Source organism: Apis laboriosa, unplaced genomic scaffold (genome assembly GCF_014066325.1).
Source record: "Apis laboriosa isolate Shangri-la unplaced genomic scaffold, ASM1406632v1 scaffold58_cov148, whole genome shotgun sequence".
In the NCBI taxonomy this organism is placed as follows: domain Eukaryota; kingdom Metazoa; phylum Arthropoda; class Insecta; order Hymenoptera; family Apidae; genus Apis; species Apis laboriosa.
Genome location: NW_025223827.1, coordinates 542,841 through 562,603, shown reverse-complemented (window position 1 = coordinate 562,603; position 19,763 = coordinate 542,841). Strand labels below are relative to the sequence as shown.

Sequence of the window (19,763 nt, the reverse complement as noted above, 5' to 3'; positions counted from 1 at the left end):
AATTTATATAATTAATTTTATATTGAAAATATAATGTTTTTTTAAACTATATAAATTATATAATAAGAAATATAGATTTTTTAAATCTTTTATAAAGTTAGAAGCTTTATTTTAAATATTTCTTATTTTAATGTATGTATATAATTATATAATTTATTTAATTACTTATTTATAGAATATTTTTTAATATAAATATTTAATAATATTTATTTAATTATTTATAGACTATTTTTTTGGTTATTATTTTTTTTTTAAATTTATTTATAGATTACTATTAATTATAATAATTAAATAAACATTTTAAACATTCGTATGTTGAGAATAAAAGAAGAATATTTGTTTTGATCATATGTCGAATTTCTTTATTTTAATTTTCAATAATCAAACATACAAATATTAATGTTCTCGTGTTTGCAATGAGAAATAATGAAACAATAAAATATTAAAATATATCAATGTTATTTTAAAAGTAAGTTTCTGAAATTATTTATTATTATTTATGGTAAATATTTATGAAATAAATGGACGAAGAAGAAAGTTCTTCTGTATCCCTAATAATCTCAATAGAGTCTCTATGAATCTATTATAACTTAATCCAATTTGACATAAATTCAAAATAGTTTAATTTGTTCCCAAGGATATTAAATTATATTAAGTTGATTTGTCTCTTTTCCATCTATGTTGGAATTTTAGAAAAATTTTTCAATAATAAATATTATGACGTATATCAACTTTATTGCAAAATGAACATTTTATAATCAATAAGTAATAACTTTGTTATATATCATAATAAACTTAGAATTTATTATCATGAAAATATTCTTGACGATATATGTCAAGATCTCGCAGCTGCGTCCCTTAAACATCAATTTTAATTTTTATTTTGGAGATATCAGTGAAATTATCTTTAAGTTCTTAATAAAATTACTTATTATGACAAAAGAAGCGTTGAAAAAATTTCAATATTTTAAATAACTTCTTTATATTTTTAGAGATGAAATTGAATGCTCGTGATGGAACTGAAAGATAAAAGAGAAGATAATGGAAAGTGTGCATAGTTCGAAGATATTTGATGTAATTTCAAAGTAGCGGAAGAGGGATTTCGTTGCGGTAAATTGTGAAGTTGTTCTCGAAGACATTGAAGATCTCGTTGAGGGTAATTCTAAGCTCTTGTATCTTGATTCTCTTTAATCTATCTTAAGTCGATACTCTTGTATACCAATCTTCAAACAGTAACTGTGAAATTACACTTCCCTTTTCCATTTACTTTTCCATTTCCTATAACAGGTAATTAACTCTTTCTAACTCTTTGTTTTATTGAACTGTATTCAATAGTATCTACTTTTTTAATCACTTTGAATGTTACAAATAATAATTCTTGTCTTTTTTAATCTTTGGTAAATTACTTTCTGAATGATATATTGATGTACTTCAATACAAACAATAGTATTATTTGATAATCTAATCAATAATATTTTATTTATATCCATTTTCCTATATTTTTTTTACTTGATTTACTGATAAAATTTGTATAAAAATATATAATAAGATAACATGTATATATTCATTGTTCCTTCATAGTTATCTTTCTTTATATCATTATTATACTGATTGACATTATTAAATAAATATTAATAAATTTTTTCTAAATATTCAAATAATTGCTATTTTAATTTTTTTATTCCTTATAACATAAATATTTTTCAGGCAAAAATTTACCATCTTATTAATGGAAAAAAAAAAAGAAAAACAAATAAACAAAATCGAAAAAATAAAAATTTTAACAATACTAATATACAATACTAATATAATATAATATATATATATTATATTATATTTGTGTATAATATATATATGTATTTTTTATATTATATTAAAAATACATCATTTATATTAAAATCTTTATATTAAAAATATATCAATCTAATCAAAATTTAACATTTTCGTTTTTCCTATCAACATAACCTACATAATTCCTTCGTCAAAAAATATTATCTCCAAAATAAATTACAAGTGCATCATTTTACTAAACAACATGGTCTTTATAAAGCGGTTAAATCAAACGCTACAAGGACCGAGCTAGTATGCTCTCGAAAGCGACGACCAACGCTGCACGACGACCAACCACCGACTTTTTGCCACCTTTGGCATCGTTAACGAGGCTTGCATCTTCGCGCATTTCCATCACTATGACGGAGGAGGCGCGTGCGCATACCGGAAGGTGGATAAAAAGTGGGGCCAGATATTGCACGCTGAACCACGCAGACACGTTTTTCCTTCTGGCCGTAATTACGAGCCGATTCCGTCTGGCGAAACACGCGTGCTGGAATGCCAGAGATTACGAGGAACTCGTGCTGTGACTGGTGAAAAACACGCCGATTCCTGCTGCACAATGGATTCCTCCTGAGGAACATGTTAATAGGAGGAGGAAGCTCGGACTCGAGGTTCTATACGAGTTCCTCGATAGAAGGATCTTTATTCCCTTCAGGGTCTTTGATCGAATCAGTTCAGGATGGACGAACGAATGAATTGGAGCGGGAAAGGATTTGCTTTCGTGGGAAGGATTTTATTTTTCTTGGACCGTGTCTTGGATTGTTTTATCGATTCGTTTTTCTTTTTTTTTTTTTTAACAATTTTTATTGCGTATTCTTGGACAATTATTCGACAAACTATTGTTTAATTGATTGTGATTATTAATAAACAGGTTTATTAAATCCTTCGATTTTAATGTAATTTTGTAATATATCGTCAAAATTATTATATATGTTGTGTTAAAGATTTTACTTGACGGTTATTGTACATTAAAAAATTATGAACAAGAAGCTTTTCTTCGAAACGCTTTAGATTAAATTAAATCAATATCAGATTAGTTTTAATCAGTTTTCGCTATAGAAAATTGATAACTGTTTTTTTAAATCAGTTGACAGTTAAATAAATTTTTATTTAATTTTTTCATAGTTTATTTTGAATTAAGTTAAATTAAGTTAATAACTTTTTAATAAACAATGACTGTCAAGTAAACTTTTCATAATATTATTTAGCATAATCTAATCTTGACAATATTATCAAAAGTCATCGAAATTGGAAAGTAATATATTTTTGTGAATATTTATTGATATTATGTGATTTTTTTATGACTATATGTATGAAAATGAATATGATAGTACTTGAATAAGTAGGTGGAAAATGAATGTAAAAAAAGGAAATATTTTATTAGATTTTTAAATTAAACTTTTTCTGGAATATATATAAAAATTTATAATACATTTTCAGAATTATATTTGATAATATTAAATTACTGTTAATTAAATAATTTAAATAAGAAATAGCACAAAATTTTAATATTGAAAAATTTCATTTACAATCCTCTCGATATTATTATACAGAGATGGAGTATTTTCTAATTTCTTGTCGATCATTTCTTCTCGAGAAAGATAAACAACAGCTATATTTCTCCATAGGATATTAGATTGACGAAAGAGTAAACATATCGAAATTTGCAGAACTTGGAGAAATTATGTTTATCCGGAAGATATCGTTTCCATCCAGTTCCAAAATATTAACCTTGTCGTTTCGAGTGCTTATCTATATAGACACCCACTATACTAGTCAAATATTCGATATACTTTAACGAAAAATAAAAAAAAAAAAAAAGAATAAAAAAGAAATTTAAACGGATAAAATTTCATCGAGATCCTAAAGAAATATATCTCTGTTTAAGAATTAATTTGAATTCTTAATCTCCCGTTTCACGTGATTCGTAATTAACACGATTAAATAATAATAATTTTAATATGGGCATCGAAAATGTATTAGAAATCGAGGTCATGCGCACATATCCGACACGATACATTATTCATTGCGGTTGTTCTCTAGGCAGAAGTTTGATTATTCCAAACATCTGTCTTGTCAAGGTAATATCGAGTTGTGTAAACTTGGAACATAAATGTCTGCCGGAACACATCGAAATATTCAACTTTTCCAAGTTTCTAGCGCCGGAGGACTCTGTACGCAATGTATTCGCTCCCGATGCGCCATTGTAAAGCCGTTGTTGCAGCCTCGTCGAACGAAATTAATGCGCTTCCTCCCCCGCCCGTGAATTTGTGGAACTTCATCTAAATTTGAATTCAAAGGATGTTTTTATCATTTCAAAAAAAAAAAAAAAACTTGGAATAAAATCGTCGTGTGTAATATTTTTTTTTAACGATTTTTTGATGTAAAGTATAAAAAGATAGAAATGACGCATGATTATGATTCATAGTTGAAAGCTGATTCGATTTAATAATTTTTCTTAGTTCGTCACGGATATTTCTCGAATTACGTATGCTTCGATAAGCGAATTCCAATGCATGAGAGTTGTTTGGTTTAATATTTCGCTGATTTGATATTATAACGAAACTTTTCTACGTTGAATTTTTATAATAACGTGTAATATTTTAAATTTCATTTTATTCAATTCCTTATTATTTCTTATTAAATTAAAATAAAAACACTTTACTATTGTATCTATTTTTCATTTTATACATATATATTTATTATTACACGTTACTTTATCTTTTATTAATATCATTAAATTCATATTTTATTCTTTATTTTATTGAAAAGCTATAAAGATACTCCATGCTATAAGTTCATTCTTGCATAGATTATAGACTTTGAATTTCATTCAAATCTCAATATAAAAATCTCGTGATCTATCATCTATCAATAGTTAATAATATTTGAAATATATCCTTCAAAATGTAATAACTTTTTTCAAAATTGGAGTAAACAATTTTTTATTTTTTTTGACAGGATGATTGGTTCATTAAGCAATGTGTAAAAATTTTTTTTTAAATTATTACTGGTCAGAGTCGCGAAATAAAAGTCAAAATAAAATTATTTTTAACTTTTTTATCTGAGTGTATAAAAAAACATATCTTTTGTAGATCTAAATAAGTTATATATACATTCATAAAATTTCATCAAAATCAGTTAACGTTGTTATGAAATAATAAAAAATACTCAAATTCGCAATTCTTCACGCAATTTTCGCATTATAATTGTAATAAATTTTTAAAAATTTTTACATCTTTCCATATCTATAATTTTTTTTATGCATCAACTGATTTCAATGAAATACACATATAACCTATTTAAATAAAATGCTTAAAATTTTTTTACAACAATTTTTTTAAATTTTTTATTTAGTAAACTAATTTTTCTAACATTAAAAAAAATTTAATTTGTTTGATCTTTAAAAAAAGTTAATCCAAGTTCATTAAAAGTTAAAATTCATTCTTACAAAACTTAACATGCCCAAATCTTGAATATCAGGCAAAATTGAACGAGTCTGTTTAAAATATACCGAAAATATCGATGTCACGGTGAATTGATTTTAATAATAGCCTCGGCAGAAAAAGATACGGTGCAAAAGAAAGGATGACGATTATGGCTTAGCGCCGATGTAAGGGACTGGCCGAGAAGAGAAGATTGAATTGGAGTTGATTGAACGTGCGACAAACATCCGGCCGCATTTCGCGTCCCATGACCGAGAATGCACTTCTCTCTTCTTAATGCAAATCGTATTGTACAAAGATTTTCGATCTTGTATATTTAAACGTGATATCGATCCTTTGGATTCGATTGGATACGTTGTGGACAGAGAAATATATTGAATTAAAGTGATAATGAACTAGTATATAATATATTTCTGTTTTATTCATCAGTTTTATTTATTATTTTATTTATTATATACATTTCATTATGGAAGATAAGCGATTCTTTAATAAATATCAACAGAGAAATATGAATACGTCTGTTTGTAAAGAAATCGCAGAAAATTGGAAAACAAATTAAAAAAGTATTATTCTTTGATGATCTATAATAGCTTAAATGAATCTATTGGTATTTTCGAGGAAACTTATCTTCACGAATGTTTGCATTTCTGTTTAGCCTCAATTGTCTATTTGCATCAATTTCAGAATTAATTTTTTCCATTTATCGCCTAAGTTAGCTCAAAGAAGAAATTTTCTTCCTCAGAATTCCTTTTCATATCGACACGCATAAAGATACTCCATTACAAAATCTATTTACTTTGCACAAAATGAAAAACTTAAATACCTTCTCTCAGAAGGGATGATAATATAAGGCGCGAAATTTAAAACAAGTTTTCTAATCGAAAAAAAATTCATCGCACCGATCTTTAAAAAAATCATCCACAAAATCATTTAAATTTTTTCAAATCACAAATAACCGAATCCTCGAGACGAAATTCTCTAGAAGATACGTATTGCAATCACTCACTTTTCCAAACATGAATCCGAGTAATACTTGTCACGGCACTGTTATTTACCTTTTAACTTAAATATCGGAATTGCGTTAATTGGCAGCCTATACATGTAAGGGTTTCTGGAATATCTAAGCCTGGCAAATCGGGGATTTCGAGCGAGCGTGATTTGGAATATTGCAAAGCTCAAGGGTGGGCGCGGGCTCGAAGGCAATACAGACAGATTCGTGGTTCTGGCCACGTCGATGCGAAATTACATGTCAATGTCCACGCGAGAGTATTAGGTTTCGTGATTGACGATGGTTTACTGCGAACCTACAATTGCTTGCAGAACGGTCATAGGTTATCTATTAAGATTGATCCGTGTCGAGGTAAAGCACTATATCAATTAACCGAAAAGCTGTTCACCCACCTGTCTAGGATCAGTCCAAGGTCTGATCAATCGCGTATCTAAGGATATCGATTACTCGATCGATTATTTGATTAAAATTAAATTAAATCGAACGATTATATTCTTTTAATAATAGTGCGTATCTTTTAGATTTGCAATTTTTTCAAAATTTTTCTCTTCGAATTCTACTATTTCTTTTTTTAAATTTGTTAGAGAACTCAATGTACGATTAGATAATTTTTAACAAATTGTTTATTATTATTTTTGACAAATATTTTCAATTCATCTAGTGTATTCATCATTACAAGTTCTCGAGAATAATTCATAAATTTGTATATAATTTTCTATATAACAATTCATTTCATCATAAATAATTCACAAAATTATATATCCATTATTTGTTGCTTAAGAGGAATAAATTTTCAAATTCAAAGAGAAACATAAATAAAGCATTGCGTGAATAAAATGAAATACAAATTAAACGACATAATAAAATAAATGCAAGCAATTTAAATATTCAGATAATATTTTCTCTTATATTAAAATACTAAAATATTTTGACTTCTCCTTGACCTCGATTCTATTTCACTTAATTGTATATTGTTCAAAAAAACATTCATTAAAAATACATCGATACAAAAATTCTAAGATCCAACTATCGCAGGATCTCATGAAGAGTGATACGGTTAAGTTAACTTAAGGGCAGAAAAATTTTGGCGCGCGCTATATTGCCGCGCAATTAATAATTTATATTTAAATTAATAAGATACAGGAGCCCGAAGGAAACCGCGCAGTCGAGCAACTGCCAGCAACAATTTGGCGTTACGTAATTGCGCCCCCGCGTCGAAATATAACGCCGAATTTCCAGAATGCTCTCACTTTCGCACGCTCTATGAGGGAGATGTAATCACTGGGCCGTTGCCTTCGGGTTATCTGAACCTAGATTGGGTCCATATCGAGCCGAGGCGAACGTTTGGCCCGTGGGGTTATTCGTCTTCCCGAATTAACCCTGCAACTAGTCGGACGAGTCCAAGAACTGAGGCGATCGTTGCCAAGATTGAGGAAAATTGAGGATGAACAGGGCGAGGATTTTGGGAAACGTTTAAGGGGAAGATTCATTCCAGGTAATAGGAGTACAGAGCGGATGGTTTGAAAGGCAGATTTTTGGGGAGATTAATGGAAAGATATTTCGAATATGCGGAAGGATATTGGCGATTTTTTAAATTTTTCTTTTACCTGATAAAGTATTGAAATCAATTTTTATTTTAGAATTGACAGCTATATATACGATGAATATAGAGATTCATAAGAAAAAAGAAATGTTGATAATATGCATCTTTTAGAGAAATTATAAAATTTGTTTGGTAAATGTTTATAAAATATTTCTGATCTCGATGATTTTTTTAATACGTTGTAAGATCATCGAAAGAGTAAAGATTTTACTTGGCAATTGTAGTTTTATTAAAAAGTTATTAATCTAAGCTCAATATAAATCACGAAACCAGAAATTAAATTTCACTTTGACATTAATTAATTTAATTTTAAGTTTAATCTCGCTTCGAACTTAAATTAAATAAAAATTCGTTTAAATGTGAGTCGATTAAATGGTTTGTATTAGATTTGGGCTAGTTTTTTTAATCAGATTATCACGAGACAACAGACTATCAATTGTCTGTAGCGACGAACCTGATTAAAACTAATCTGATTTAACCTAATTTAAACTGTTTCGAAGAAACGTTTTTGTTGGTAACTTTTTAATGAATACCAATAAAATCTTTACAACACGGCTCAAGGTAGTGATCTTAATAACACATTAAAGAATACATCGAATATCATGATATTCTTATATTTAATAAAACGTAATATCACCTGCGTTTCGTTCATTCTTTAAATCCAATTCTATCGATCAAAAACAAGAATTACATGCAATTTTAAATTTAATTCAAAATTATTTCTATTAAGATAACAAGCACGCAACGACTTCAAAGAGTCGCAATCGGCCGATCGTCACCCGAGATTTTCGATTTCGTATCAGGGGAATAAATCGTTCCTGGACATTTAGAGACTCTGTCACGTTTCTCATACATAGCGCGTAATAACTCGTTTCGTGCGTGGCAAATATTATTTATCGTTTGTGGTCAGAAAATTTTATCGCTGAATCAATCATATTTGTTATTCATCGTACTTCGTGTCTAAAATCTTTTCTCGAGTTCATAAAATTCGTTTCTTTTCATGTTATAAAATTAATCCTATTTCGAGAATGATCGTTATTTTTTTTTATTCTTCAATTAAATAATATTTTATAGAAAAATTGATACTTTTTTAAAAATACGTATACATTTTGAGTTTTAACATAAATTTAATAGAGATTCATTTTTAAAATTGTATTGCAAATATATGGAAGTTCATAAATTTGACATTTGATTTATATAATATTAATCGAACAAACCGAGATGATTTTAATGAAATTATTTCTTTTGTGAACAATAATAATCTATTAATTCAATGTTATATTTCCCTTCCTGTGAAACTGTGAAAATTTGATTACTGGAATAGATTTTGATATTACTAATTTATTAAAGCGTAATTTCTTTTATATAAAACAGAAATATTTTTTAAAATTTCCAATAATTCTGTGTCTTGTTAATTTTGCTTATCGAATCAACTAAAATTAATATTTTTTTAATTTTCTAAAAAATTTCATATTTTTTTCCATTTCCTCAATAATAATTTTTTCATCAACTTTTATAAAATTAAAAGTTATAAAAATAATTAATTTTTTATAATTCTTTAACTGAAAAATATTTATTACAATTAATTCATTTTCATCACGAAAAAATGTTTAAAACTTATTAACTTATTTTTAAAAAAAAAAAATTCTCTTGTATTAATAAATCTTTCGAGAGATTTAATTACTACAGTCATACCGATGTTTTTCCAGTTCAGAAATGAATTTCAATTCATCGAACTACCTCTCAATACCTTTTAATACACGTGAATGAGCATATATTGGAAAAATTTTATTTTAAGTTACGTATTTTATTAAATAATAATATTTGAAGTGAAGAATATATTTCCCTGCATTTTTTAATTTAGCCAGACAAAAAAATGATAAAAAAATAAATAAAAAGAGAATTTTCGTATAATTAATAACAGATCTAATAAAAAATAAAAAGAAGAATCTAAAAAAAAAAGAAAAAAAGCATTATTATTAATAATAATCAACTCGACAATCGGTAATTCATTATCCGCCAGACTAATAAATCATACTTTATTTCTAAAAATCTCGTTAAAACTTGCCCTAACGCTAGATCTATCGCCCAGTAACACGAAACGATACGATGATATGACACAAAAATATATAGGTGTATACAATCATACTTTTATTCATAATTTACAAAATTTAAGAGTAAAAAATTTTCCTAAATTTAATTCTCCATTATCTTTTAAGCGTATCACTGCACACATAACCAAAATATATAATGAAAAATATCTTAATTTAACAAACACGTCCCGAACAAACTCGCTCCATTTCCATTTAAAAAAATGGAAACTTTTACTTTACTTATCCAGAAAAATATATACCGTCCCAGAATTCATTTCACTCACCTGGACAGCGGGCTGCTGATGATATAATGCGTGTAATAAAATATACTGGCGACGGAGACGAGAAGCAGCGCCGCGACGCATCGTTTCACCGTGGCCTGCTTGACGACGCAGCGCGGACCGACGGCGCTTAGTAAAGGAACGCCAGCCTCGACCGCGGAAATCTTCATCACCATCGTCTCATTCGACGAGGTACTGTCCTGTTGTCTCTCAGATTATCTCCGGATTGTTCCTCCCTGCCCCGTGGAAACGTACCTCGAATCACCTCGTATAGCGTCGCGCTCGGGGCGACAATCGTCCCTCACTTCCGGAACAAGGATACCCTCTCTTGCTTCGCCGGGCATCGACGCTGCTCATACTCGTCCACTCTCTTTCCCTTGAATATCGAGAGGATATCGAATCTGCCTTCGAGACTCCTCTTCAACCTCGATCAAAACCTTCTCGTCGAAGATTAATAGAGAAGCAATCTAACCTCGATCTCCCCTACTCGAAATAATCTCGGGATCGAGTATTCTTTCCCAAACACAGGAATTAATTGAAAATTTCCTTCGATACTTGGATTTTTCTATCACGCAGAGAGGAGAGAGGAGAGAGAGAGAAGGAGAGAGAATTAATCCCAGCGTCTCGATAAAACGGAATTTTTGCTGAACGACTAAAGATACGAATAAAAATCCTCGAATTCGATATTTCTCTTGTCACTTTAGAGGGTTGATGATGGCTCGAGGGTCAGGTCAACTCGAAGCTCAGATCGAAAACGGCGGATCCTGGATCGTCGAATCCGGCCCGTCCTTTCGAAAACATCGATGATAACTTAGAATTAAGATCGCCACTTGTTGCGTTTCCACGACGGCAGCACGATCACCATTTTGCGAGCAGCACGGGGTCGCGCCGTCCATCGCGATCCGATTTTTAACCCATTTGGCCCAACCTCTCCCCCCTCGACGGATTTCACTTCCTTCTTTTTTCTCAGCGATCGGTGCCCCGGATCCTCGACATTCTCTCCTTTAATCGATAAATATGGACGAATATTTCTCCCGGTATTGTTTGTTCGAGACCATATCGCGACTATATCGTGGAAAAGAAAGGTAATAATTTTCAAGGACGAAGAGTCTTCGGTTCAAGATGGACGCTGGATGTTGCGAATTTTTTTTGGAAAACTCAAGTCCAAAGTCAACTCGGAGGGGAATTTTTTATCAGGCGCCGTTGAAACTTTCGCGAAAATCCGGCCTCCACTTCCGGTTCCGTTCCACGGTTAGCTGATTTTACGGCGCCGTCATTTGTTACGGCACACGACTGGCTCAAGATATACCCGGCGTGTTTGCCTCCTAGACAAGCAAGTAAACCCGGTTCACTCGTAAATTTCGTGTCCTCTCTTCTTCTTCTTCTTCTTCTTCTCCCTTTCGTCCTTGTCTAGCTTTTCTCCACGATGTTCTTAACGTGTGTCGTGCGCGTCGTCTTTTCTTTTCTTCCTGCTCTCTCCTCCGCGGAGAGGCTGCTGCACAACACGCCCCTCCTCCTCTTTCTACCTGTCAATTAGGGACGATGGAAAGCTACGATGCTTCCCGGCCGGAACGATTTTCGAACGTTACCCTATCGCCTTTATCGATCTCGTGCAGCGTCGTTGGTTCCCCTTGTTTCACGAGTCTGCAACAGTCAACAGTGGAATGTCCATTGAACGACCAATGAAGAACAAACGGGACGATTTTGTTTCTTGCTTGGGGGAAGAGGGAAGGGGAGGAGGAGGGGAAGAGGATCGATTGAGAGGTCTCGATCTCGTGAAAGAAGTATAAGAGGAAAATAAGGGTAAGGGTAGATGTTGAAGATATTTGCAAGATATTTTTGTTTAATTTAAGATTAAGTAAAATGAAAAACTGATTATAACGAATTATAATCTTTTTTCAAATAAATAATATAATTTGAATATACGTAAAAAAATATGGATTGCTTACTTGGATAACGTGTAAGTTTATATTACACACTTTCAATTTTGAATTTAATTTTAATTCTCTACAAAAAAAAAAAAGTAATCCTAGTTTTATGAGAGAGATTCAATTCCTCAAGCAACGTGTAATTCCTCAAGATAAAACTAAAACACCCCAATATGATCATTGTCCTCATTCAACTATGAGTTCTAAGAATCTCATAAAAGAATTCCAATAACTTGCGCGATATATATATCTAAGATGTACTATGAAAGAAATAGGATTTCGAATAACTGACGCATCAGCGTTTAGTGACTCGTTTCCAGAGTCGATAATAAACTGAACAGCTGAAATAAGATGCAAAAATCATATATATAAATCCTATATATATATACATAATCAAACGATCGTTCAGTTAGTGGTAACTCCGAGATTACTATCAAAAAACGATTAAACAACGAGAACGAATGATTCACGACGCTTGACAATTCCAATTAATCGATCGAAGTGTTTCGTGTGGAATAGCGTTGCAATTTCAACCATCGTTCCCCCCCTCTCCTTATCCTCTTTAATTTTTTCCCGTCGTTCGTACATCGGTCGCAGAAAAGAATCCATTAATCAACTACCCCCAGAGAGATCTTTGTCCTGGGGGTCCTACTCTATCTGTATCGTTTCAAAGAGTATATTCCCTTCAACTTTCCTACGGAGGATGGAAAAAAAGAGACAAAAAAAAATGTTGGAAGAAATAAGGAAAGAAAGGAAAAAGAAGGAGCGAAGAAATAAATTGAAAATGATCCGGAGAAAGATAGAGGAATGAGGGGAATAGAAAGTGGTGGGGGGAAAGGGTGGAAGAGGGTGGAGAGGTAGATCAAGATTTCCCCGAGAAGAATATCGTCCTTCCAGTTATTTTCACTCAGTTTTCACGTGTCTCCAGAGAAGTGACTTAACATTTTTTCAACTCACGAATAGAACTGACGCTTCTTATAAACAAGATGAGGAAGAAATCTTGTTGTTGGGAATCTTAGAAACGAACGGGAGATTTAATTATGCGATCTTCACGGTGGATGGGTGAAAAAAGGATGGATGTTTGAAAAAAAGGAGAAGAAGAGATAAGATCTGCTATTTATTCCTGCTAAAAGTTTTTGTTCGTGCTTTTTTTATTTTTAGAATTTTCTTCTTATTTCGATTCTATTGCTACATAATTTAAAAATAAAATTAAAATTTCTATTTTTTATAACACTCTCATGATGATTTTTTTTTATCGGCGAAATTTCTTCTCTCAAGAGATTGATTTTATCGAAATTCTCTCTATAATCTTACATATAGAAGAATTGTTTATTGTTAATATTGAAATATCACTACTTCGTCATTGTATCACAGAAAGGAATTGTCCAGGAGGAAAATTCATATGATGATGGATCATTTCCTGTTACTGATTTTGAATCGGCACACACATGTTTTCAGGAATCTTTTCTCACAATAATTAAAAAATATATTATATTATACATATATATAATAAATAACTGTTGCCAAAATTCTAAATATTTCTAGATCGCCAAAAATTCTGAACAACGTTTATCTACAAACAATCTAAATAAACCAAAAATAAACCATCTCTTTTCAAAAGATTATTTTATTAAATAATCTTTATCGATATATTAGCAAAAAAAAGCAAAAAAAAAAAATATATATATATATACCGGAAAAAATTCAGTGGAACAACGATTCATTTCCAAAAAAAAAAAAATTCGGTTTTTTGACTTGAAACGGATCGACTTTGACGAGACCTGGTTGCTCTCGATAGAAAAAGTTCGCTCCATCAACCGGCTTCCGCCAAAAAGACAGAGAAAGAGAAGAAACGAGCGAATCAACGGCGAACGCAAGGGAGGTAGGTAACGGATAGAGAGAGAGAGAGAGAGAGAGAGAGAGAGAGAGAGAGAGAGAGGCCCGCGGGCCAAAGTGCGCAGAATGCATTTGCCAGATTAAAACGCCATTGGAGTGCATCGAGGCGCCTGTAAATATGCTTGTGGAAGGACGAACGAGCCGACGAACGGACGGGCCCCTCTCCCTCCGATGAAATTGGATCTGCGCGATTCCGCTCTCGAGCCAGACAAACGAACGTTCTCGCCTTCCACCCTTTTCGGTTCGACCTCCCTCGGTTGAGCTGCCTCCATGCCGGAAGAAAGATGGCTCCATTCGGAGGAATAATCAGGGGAGCTCGCGTAATCATTTCGCGGCGATCGAGCGGCCCTCTTTCCCTCTTTCCCTCTTTCCGTCTCCCCCTCCTCTGCGCCACGGCGCGCGATCTAACCCACTCGATGCACCTACGTGTGCGGATCCGCCCTTTAAATCCGCGCACGTGATGCATCCGACTAACGACCCACTCGGGGAGCCAAAACGTGTCTCTTGAATTAAGCACCGCTCGGCCTCGTACGTTTCGAGGGGTATATGGGATTACCCGCGACACGATGAATAATTCAGATAACGAAATATACATGTGTGTATGTGTATATATATATATATGTATGTATATTATTTGGAATTTTTATTATCTCGATGAAATTTTTCTTCTTTCTTTAAAGATTTCAGAGGAAAGAATCGGATCAGGTTTGAGATGATGAGTGAGGTTTGGATTTCTTGAAATGTTGGATATTTGTTTGATATACTGAGAATATATGAAATAGTATACTTTTAAGGATATTTAAGAATTTTTGATTTGAGAGGATCATTATTTTTCTAGCAGAAAAATTTATTTTAAAATAGTTGTTAATGTATTCAAGAAGTTGTAAATAAATTTTATAATTGATTATGAAATAGGGTTTTGTATCTGGTCGCAATATATCGTTGTTTCGACGTATAAGAAAGGTAGGACGATTTTTTTTCGAACAGATTCCACGAGGACACGAGGATCCGGGAAACAGTATTTCCGAACGATTTCCCACTGTCACCGTTATTTCTCACCGTGCGGCCAGGTCTTTCCGTTCCTTTCGACGCGAAACAAAGAGCTCTGAAATCAACACCTCCCCAGAGGACATCCCTTTAGAAATTTCTCCACGTAGGAGCTATTTCTTGCGTAAGGAGACCATTTGTTAAATTTACCTACTAATGAAATAATATCTCTAATTGGATCCTTCTAAATATATAACAAAATGTTACATAATAATATTGCAATAATATATAGTAATAATATTGCAATTATATATTAATTAATGAGAAAATGTTAAGAAAACATATTAATTTAAGTTCTTTTAACATTAATTTCTATTAAGAAACATAATAAAAATATACGCCGTGTTAATATAGTTTTTGAAAAATCGATTCTAAAGACCGAAAGAAATATAAAAAATGTATACTTATTTATTAAATTCTAATAAGAAATTGAAGTTTGCGTGATAGTAACAAAGATGCATTCATCTTATTCTGTTTCTATTTAATCTAATACGAATTTCGACTCGAATTAATTTAAAAAAATAATCGATATTTTTATTTTTATTCCCACTTTTGCGTTTGTTTTGGCCTTTAAAATCGACTCTTCAAAAGTATCCCACGAATATATTATATTTATATTTAGATTTTGCATAATTTAAATTTTAATTATTATTTTAATATACAATTTATACCAATCGTTAATCCATACGATTATTAAACAAATAAACAATAAATAAATAAAATAATAAAATCTTCTATAAATTCTATATCTTCAATAAATTACTGGAAACTATTGGAAAAACATGACTCGTTTCCTTTCTTTTTCCCCTCTTTCCCCGACGAAGAAGAAAAATCACAAAAAAAAAAAAATGCTTGTCAAACTCCACTTATGTCATTCAACCACGCCTCAATCCACGAATCATCAATCGACACGTTTCAGTTTCCCCTCGGAACGTGTCAAGCAAGGGATGATCCCCGGATTATAAATGCTTCCTTCAGGTGTGCCCAGGAGCGGGGAAGGGAGGAAAATGGCGCCCATTTCGACGTGCAATTCGTTTGCAGCACACGCGATAGACGCGTGAAATTAAATCCACCGTTTCTGTTATACGTTCCGCCTCTCGCGCCCCCACGTTATAATATAACACAGTCCCGACACGTCCGACGTCCGAAGCGGATTGGTTTACGCGCACGTACGGAAACTGCAAAAATCCCGGGATCTCTGGATCGGTAAGTCTCAAGGAACAAATATTTTGCACGAGTATTTCTCGAACTAGGAAGGAAGGAGGAAAATTTGTTGTAGTTTCGGTAAACAGAGGTTTTGAAATTTAATTGGAGGGCAGATTGCGATGTCTGGATTGGAAGAAAAAAGAGTTTTTTTTTTTTTAGAGATACTTTTTTTAGAGAGGTACATTGGGTTTGGGCGGATCTTGTCGTAGCTTGGATTTTATTTTAATGAATAATAGAAGGGATTTGTTGTTATACGTACGTTAGGTGAAATGAAAACTTTTCCGTTTTAGAGATGAAATTGTACGCGAAGAGATGAGTCGTGTGAATTTAATTAATTGTAAGATTAATTTTCTGCTGGAAATATTTAATCTCATTCTAACGTATAAGAATCTATAATCTAAGAAATAAATACGTATCTAATTAAAAATATTATATCCCATTTTTAACGATTTAATTTTTAAGTAAAGTAAACTTCGATAGATATACTAATTGCAACAAAAAATTTTTTCATTATACGAAACAAAAAAATAATATATAACAATAACACTTATTCTCCTATGATAATATTCTTAATTGGAACAACAACATCCAAAAAATAACATGAAACTGTCAAGTGTCTGAATTACAAAAAATAACATCAACCCTCTGAAAAATAACAGCTCCTAAAAATTCGTAACACCTACCTTGATAAAAGCAACACCTCTTCACTACGTTTCCAAAATAACCAATTGCGAACAAGTACCACAGCACTTGAAACATTCAAACACTTTGTATCAAATTTCCTCCACTTCTGATCCAACATCCATCACCCACTCTTCGAAATGCACAGCGGTATCTTGCAAGGAACCGACCAGATGGAATAAGGAGATATCGCGGCGTGCTCGTAAAAAATTGACCGGGCTGTTTTCCACTTACAACAAACTTTTACCTTCGATATAATTCAGCAAACTCACCCCCTGGAACCGTGGTCTGGAACCGTGTTCGAGAGGACCGAAACGTATATCGCGATGGAGCGCAGCGACAATTGCCCGCTTCGAAACGGCTATAACTCACGTGTTGGCCGTGGACGCAGAATTTCAAAGGAGATTTTAATGGCGAAAGTTCTCCCGTGATTGGTAGCCCGTTAAACGTGGCTGTCGAATCGGTGGAAAAAAATTAATTTGAAATCGGATCTCAAAGCTCGCGAATCACGGAGACGTCACGTCTCGCGTTAATCGATGATATTTCAAGGCTGATAATCGTGCTCAGGGGTGATAATGACACGATGAGATTCGTTCTTTCGACGCGTTCAATTTCATCGTTATAAAAAAAGATATCTCTCTTTCTTTTCTTTCTTTTTTTTCTTTTTTCCAAGGAATCGTTTGTTCTCGATCGAATGGAAAGATAATCGATTAATAGGACGATGAAATCGTTTACTCGGCGAAAAATAGTTAGGAAAGGGAAAAAAAGATAGATCGAGATGCAAGAAATTATAAATTTTGCTCTATTAAATAATTATTGACTACATTGGAGATAAATGATAATTTATATTTATAATTTGGAATAAGGAGATCCTTATCGATGTCGATGATTTTTGAATATGTTGTAGAAATCAATTTCTTTCTTTTGCATGTTATAACTACTCGGGTTAATTTTCTATTTTTATTAGCAAAAAAAGAATTATACCAAAGAATTTTTCTCATATATTATGTATACGTGTGTATGTAAACGATTTACCATCTTTTAATATTCAATTAAAACATATAATGATAAATTAGTAAAAAAAAAAAAAATCTATTAAATCCAATATTTGTATTTTATAGATTTTATGAAAAAAGTTTTTCGTCTTATTTTTTTGAATGCCACTCGATGTATTTATATACATCGAAGAATAAATTTACATATACACAATCATGTATAAGAAAAATTCTATGTATAATAATAATATAAATCTTTTTTTACAAATATTTCGAAAATTCAAAATGAGCAACAATAAAATGCAAAGGAAAAAGTTCAAAATCTTCTACGACATATTCTAAAATTATCAAGATCAAGTTTATTCCGAATAAATAATGAATAAATTTGCATAAATCATACGATACTATAATATTAAATATTAGATTGTATAAATTAATTTGATTTTGAAAAGAATAAAAATTTGATTTATAAATCACGATTTATTTAGTCTATATATCTAGAGGGACTTATAGATACGAATAGATTAAACGTGGTGATTGACGATGATTAGAGATCGAATGAATGAAGAGAATGAGAACGGATGTTTAATCTGAGATAATGATTCCCAGAACATGCGTGAGGAAGTGCAAGAACCACGAGGGATTTGAGACTGTGATTAAATGTGAATACGAATCTTTAAAAATGCGATATGAACAACGATTGAGAATCTTACAAGAATCATAGTTTTATAATTAGTCGTTTCAACTTCGAAGAATAGTATTATTAGAAAGTACTATGAGTTGTAGCAATTTTAAACGTAATATTCAATTTCTAATTATAAGTGTATCTCATCATTTGCTCGATTCGTTAATCTTACATATTATACATTGTATATTCTATGAATTCAGATAAATGCAGATGAAATTTTTTTCGAAATTGAAATAATTTAAGAGTATGAATTAAAACGAAAAAAAGAAAAATTAATTTGAAATTACAATAATTTTAGAAATTAAAAATATAATAGCAAAAGTTACTTTTAATCAAATATAATATTATATTAATCACGAATATTATAAAATCATGAATTAATAATTAAGAGTTTTTATTGGATGCCTATTCCAATTTATGCATATATCAACGAATAGATATAAAATTGACAAAGTATGACTTTTTGTGCTGATGCAAGAGAGAATTTTTTTCGTGCAGCTTTTTTTTTTATTCCTTTTATCTTGAATACGTTTGTGCAAATTCTCGAGTGTCGATTAAAAATTTTTCATGCACTTAAATATCATTGGACTTTGAAATCGCAAATAAGCGGAATATCTAATATTTCCTTTTCTGAAATAATGAAGCAATTCTACTTTTAGACGAAATTTAATCGCAAAATAAAATTCTCGACATTGAAATTTCATATATTTAGCATGTGCGTTTGCGATAGAGAAGAGTTTTCTATATAGAAAAGCATAGTGCAGATGATTAAACGAAATAAGTTTTTAATTTAAAATTTGTGGAGAAAAATATATGTGCAATTTTTTTGCAATAATCGAATATAGAGTTGGTAAGTAATATTTGAGAACTGACAATGAGCATTATTAATTTTTATAATCTTTTGTTTTGTAACATGTCATTTCACTTTGAATAGTTATTACAATTTCTAGTTGCAGAATTTGATACAATTCTTCTTCGATTTCTTCTACAAATCCTCTACAATTTGATACAAGATAATAGAATTAAAATTAGAAATCAAATTAATAGAATGCTTTCG

General features: G+C 31.3%; 1 protein-coding gene across 2 annotated transcripts in view; it reads right to left on the bottom strand.

Annotated features, from left to right (window-relative positions):
* The window catches only part of LOC122717746 (bifunctional heparan sulfate N-deacetylase/N-sulfotransferase), a 193,235-nt gene that overhangs the window by 103,883 nt on the left and 69,589 nt on the right, over positions 1–19,763 (bottom strand). For both annotated transcript variants that reach the window (XM_043942118.1, XM_043942117.1), the window contains exon 2: positions 10,269–11,909. In XM_043942118.1, the coding sequence (XP_043798053.1) occupies positions 10,269–10,441 (173 nt within the window). In that variant the 5' untranslated portion in view covers positions 10,442–11,909. The remainder of the gene's footprint in view (positions 1–10,268; positions 11,910–19,763) is intronic.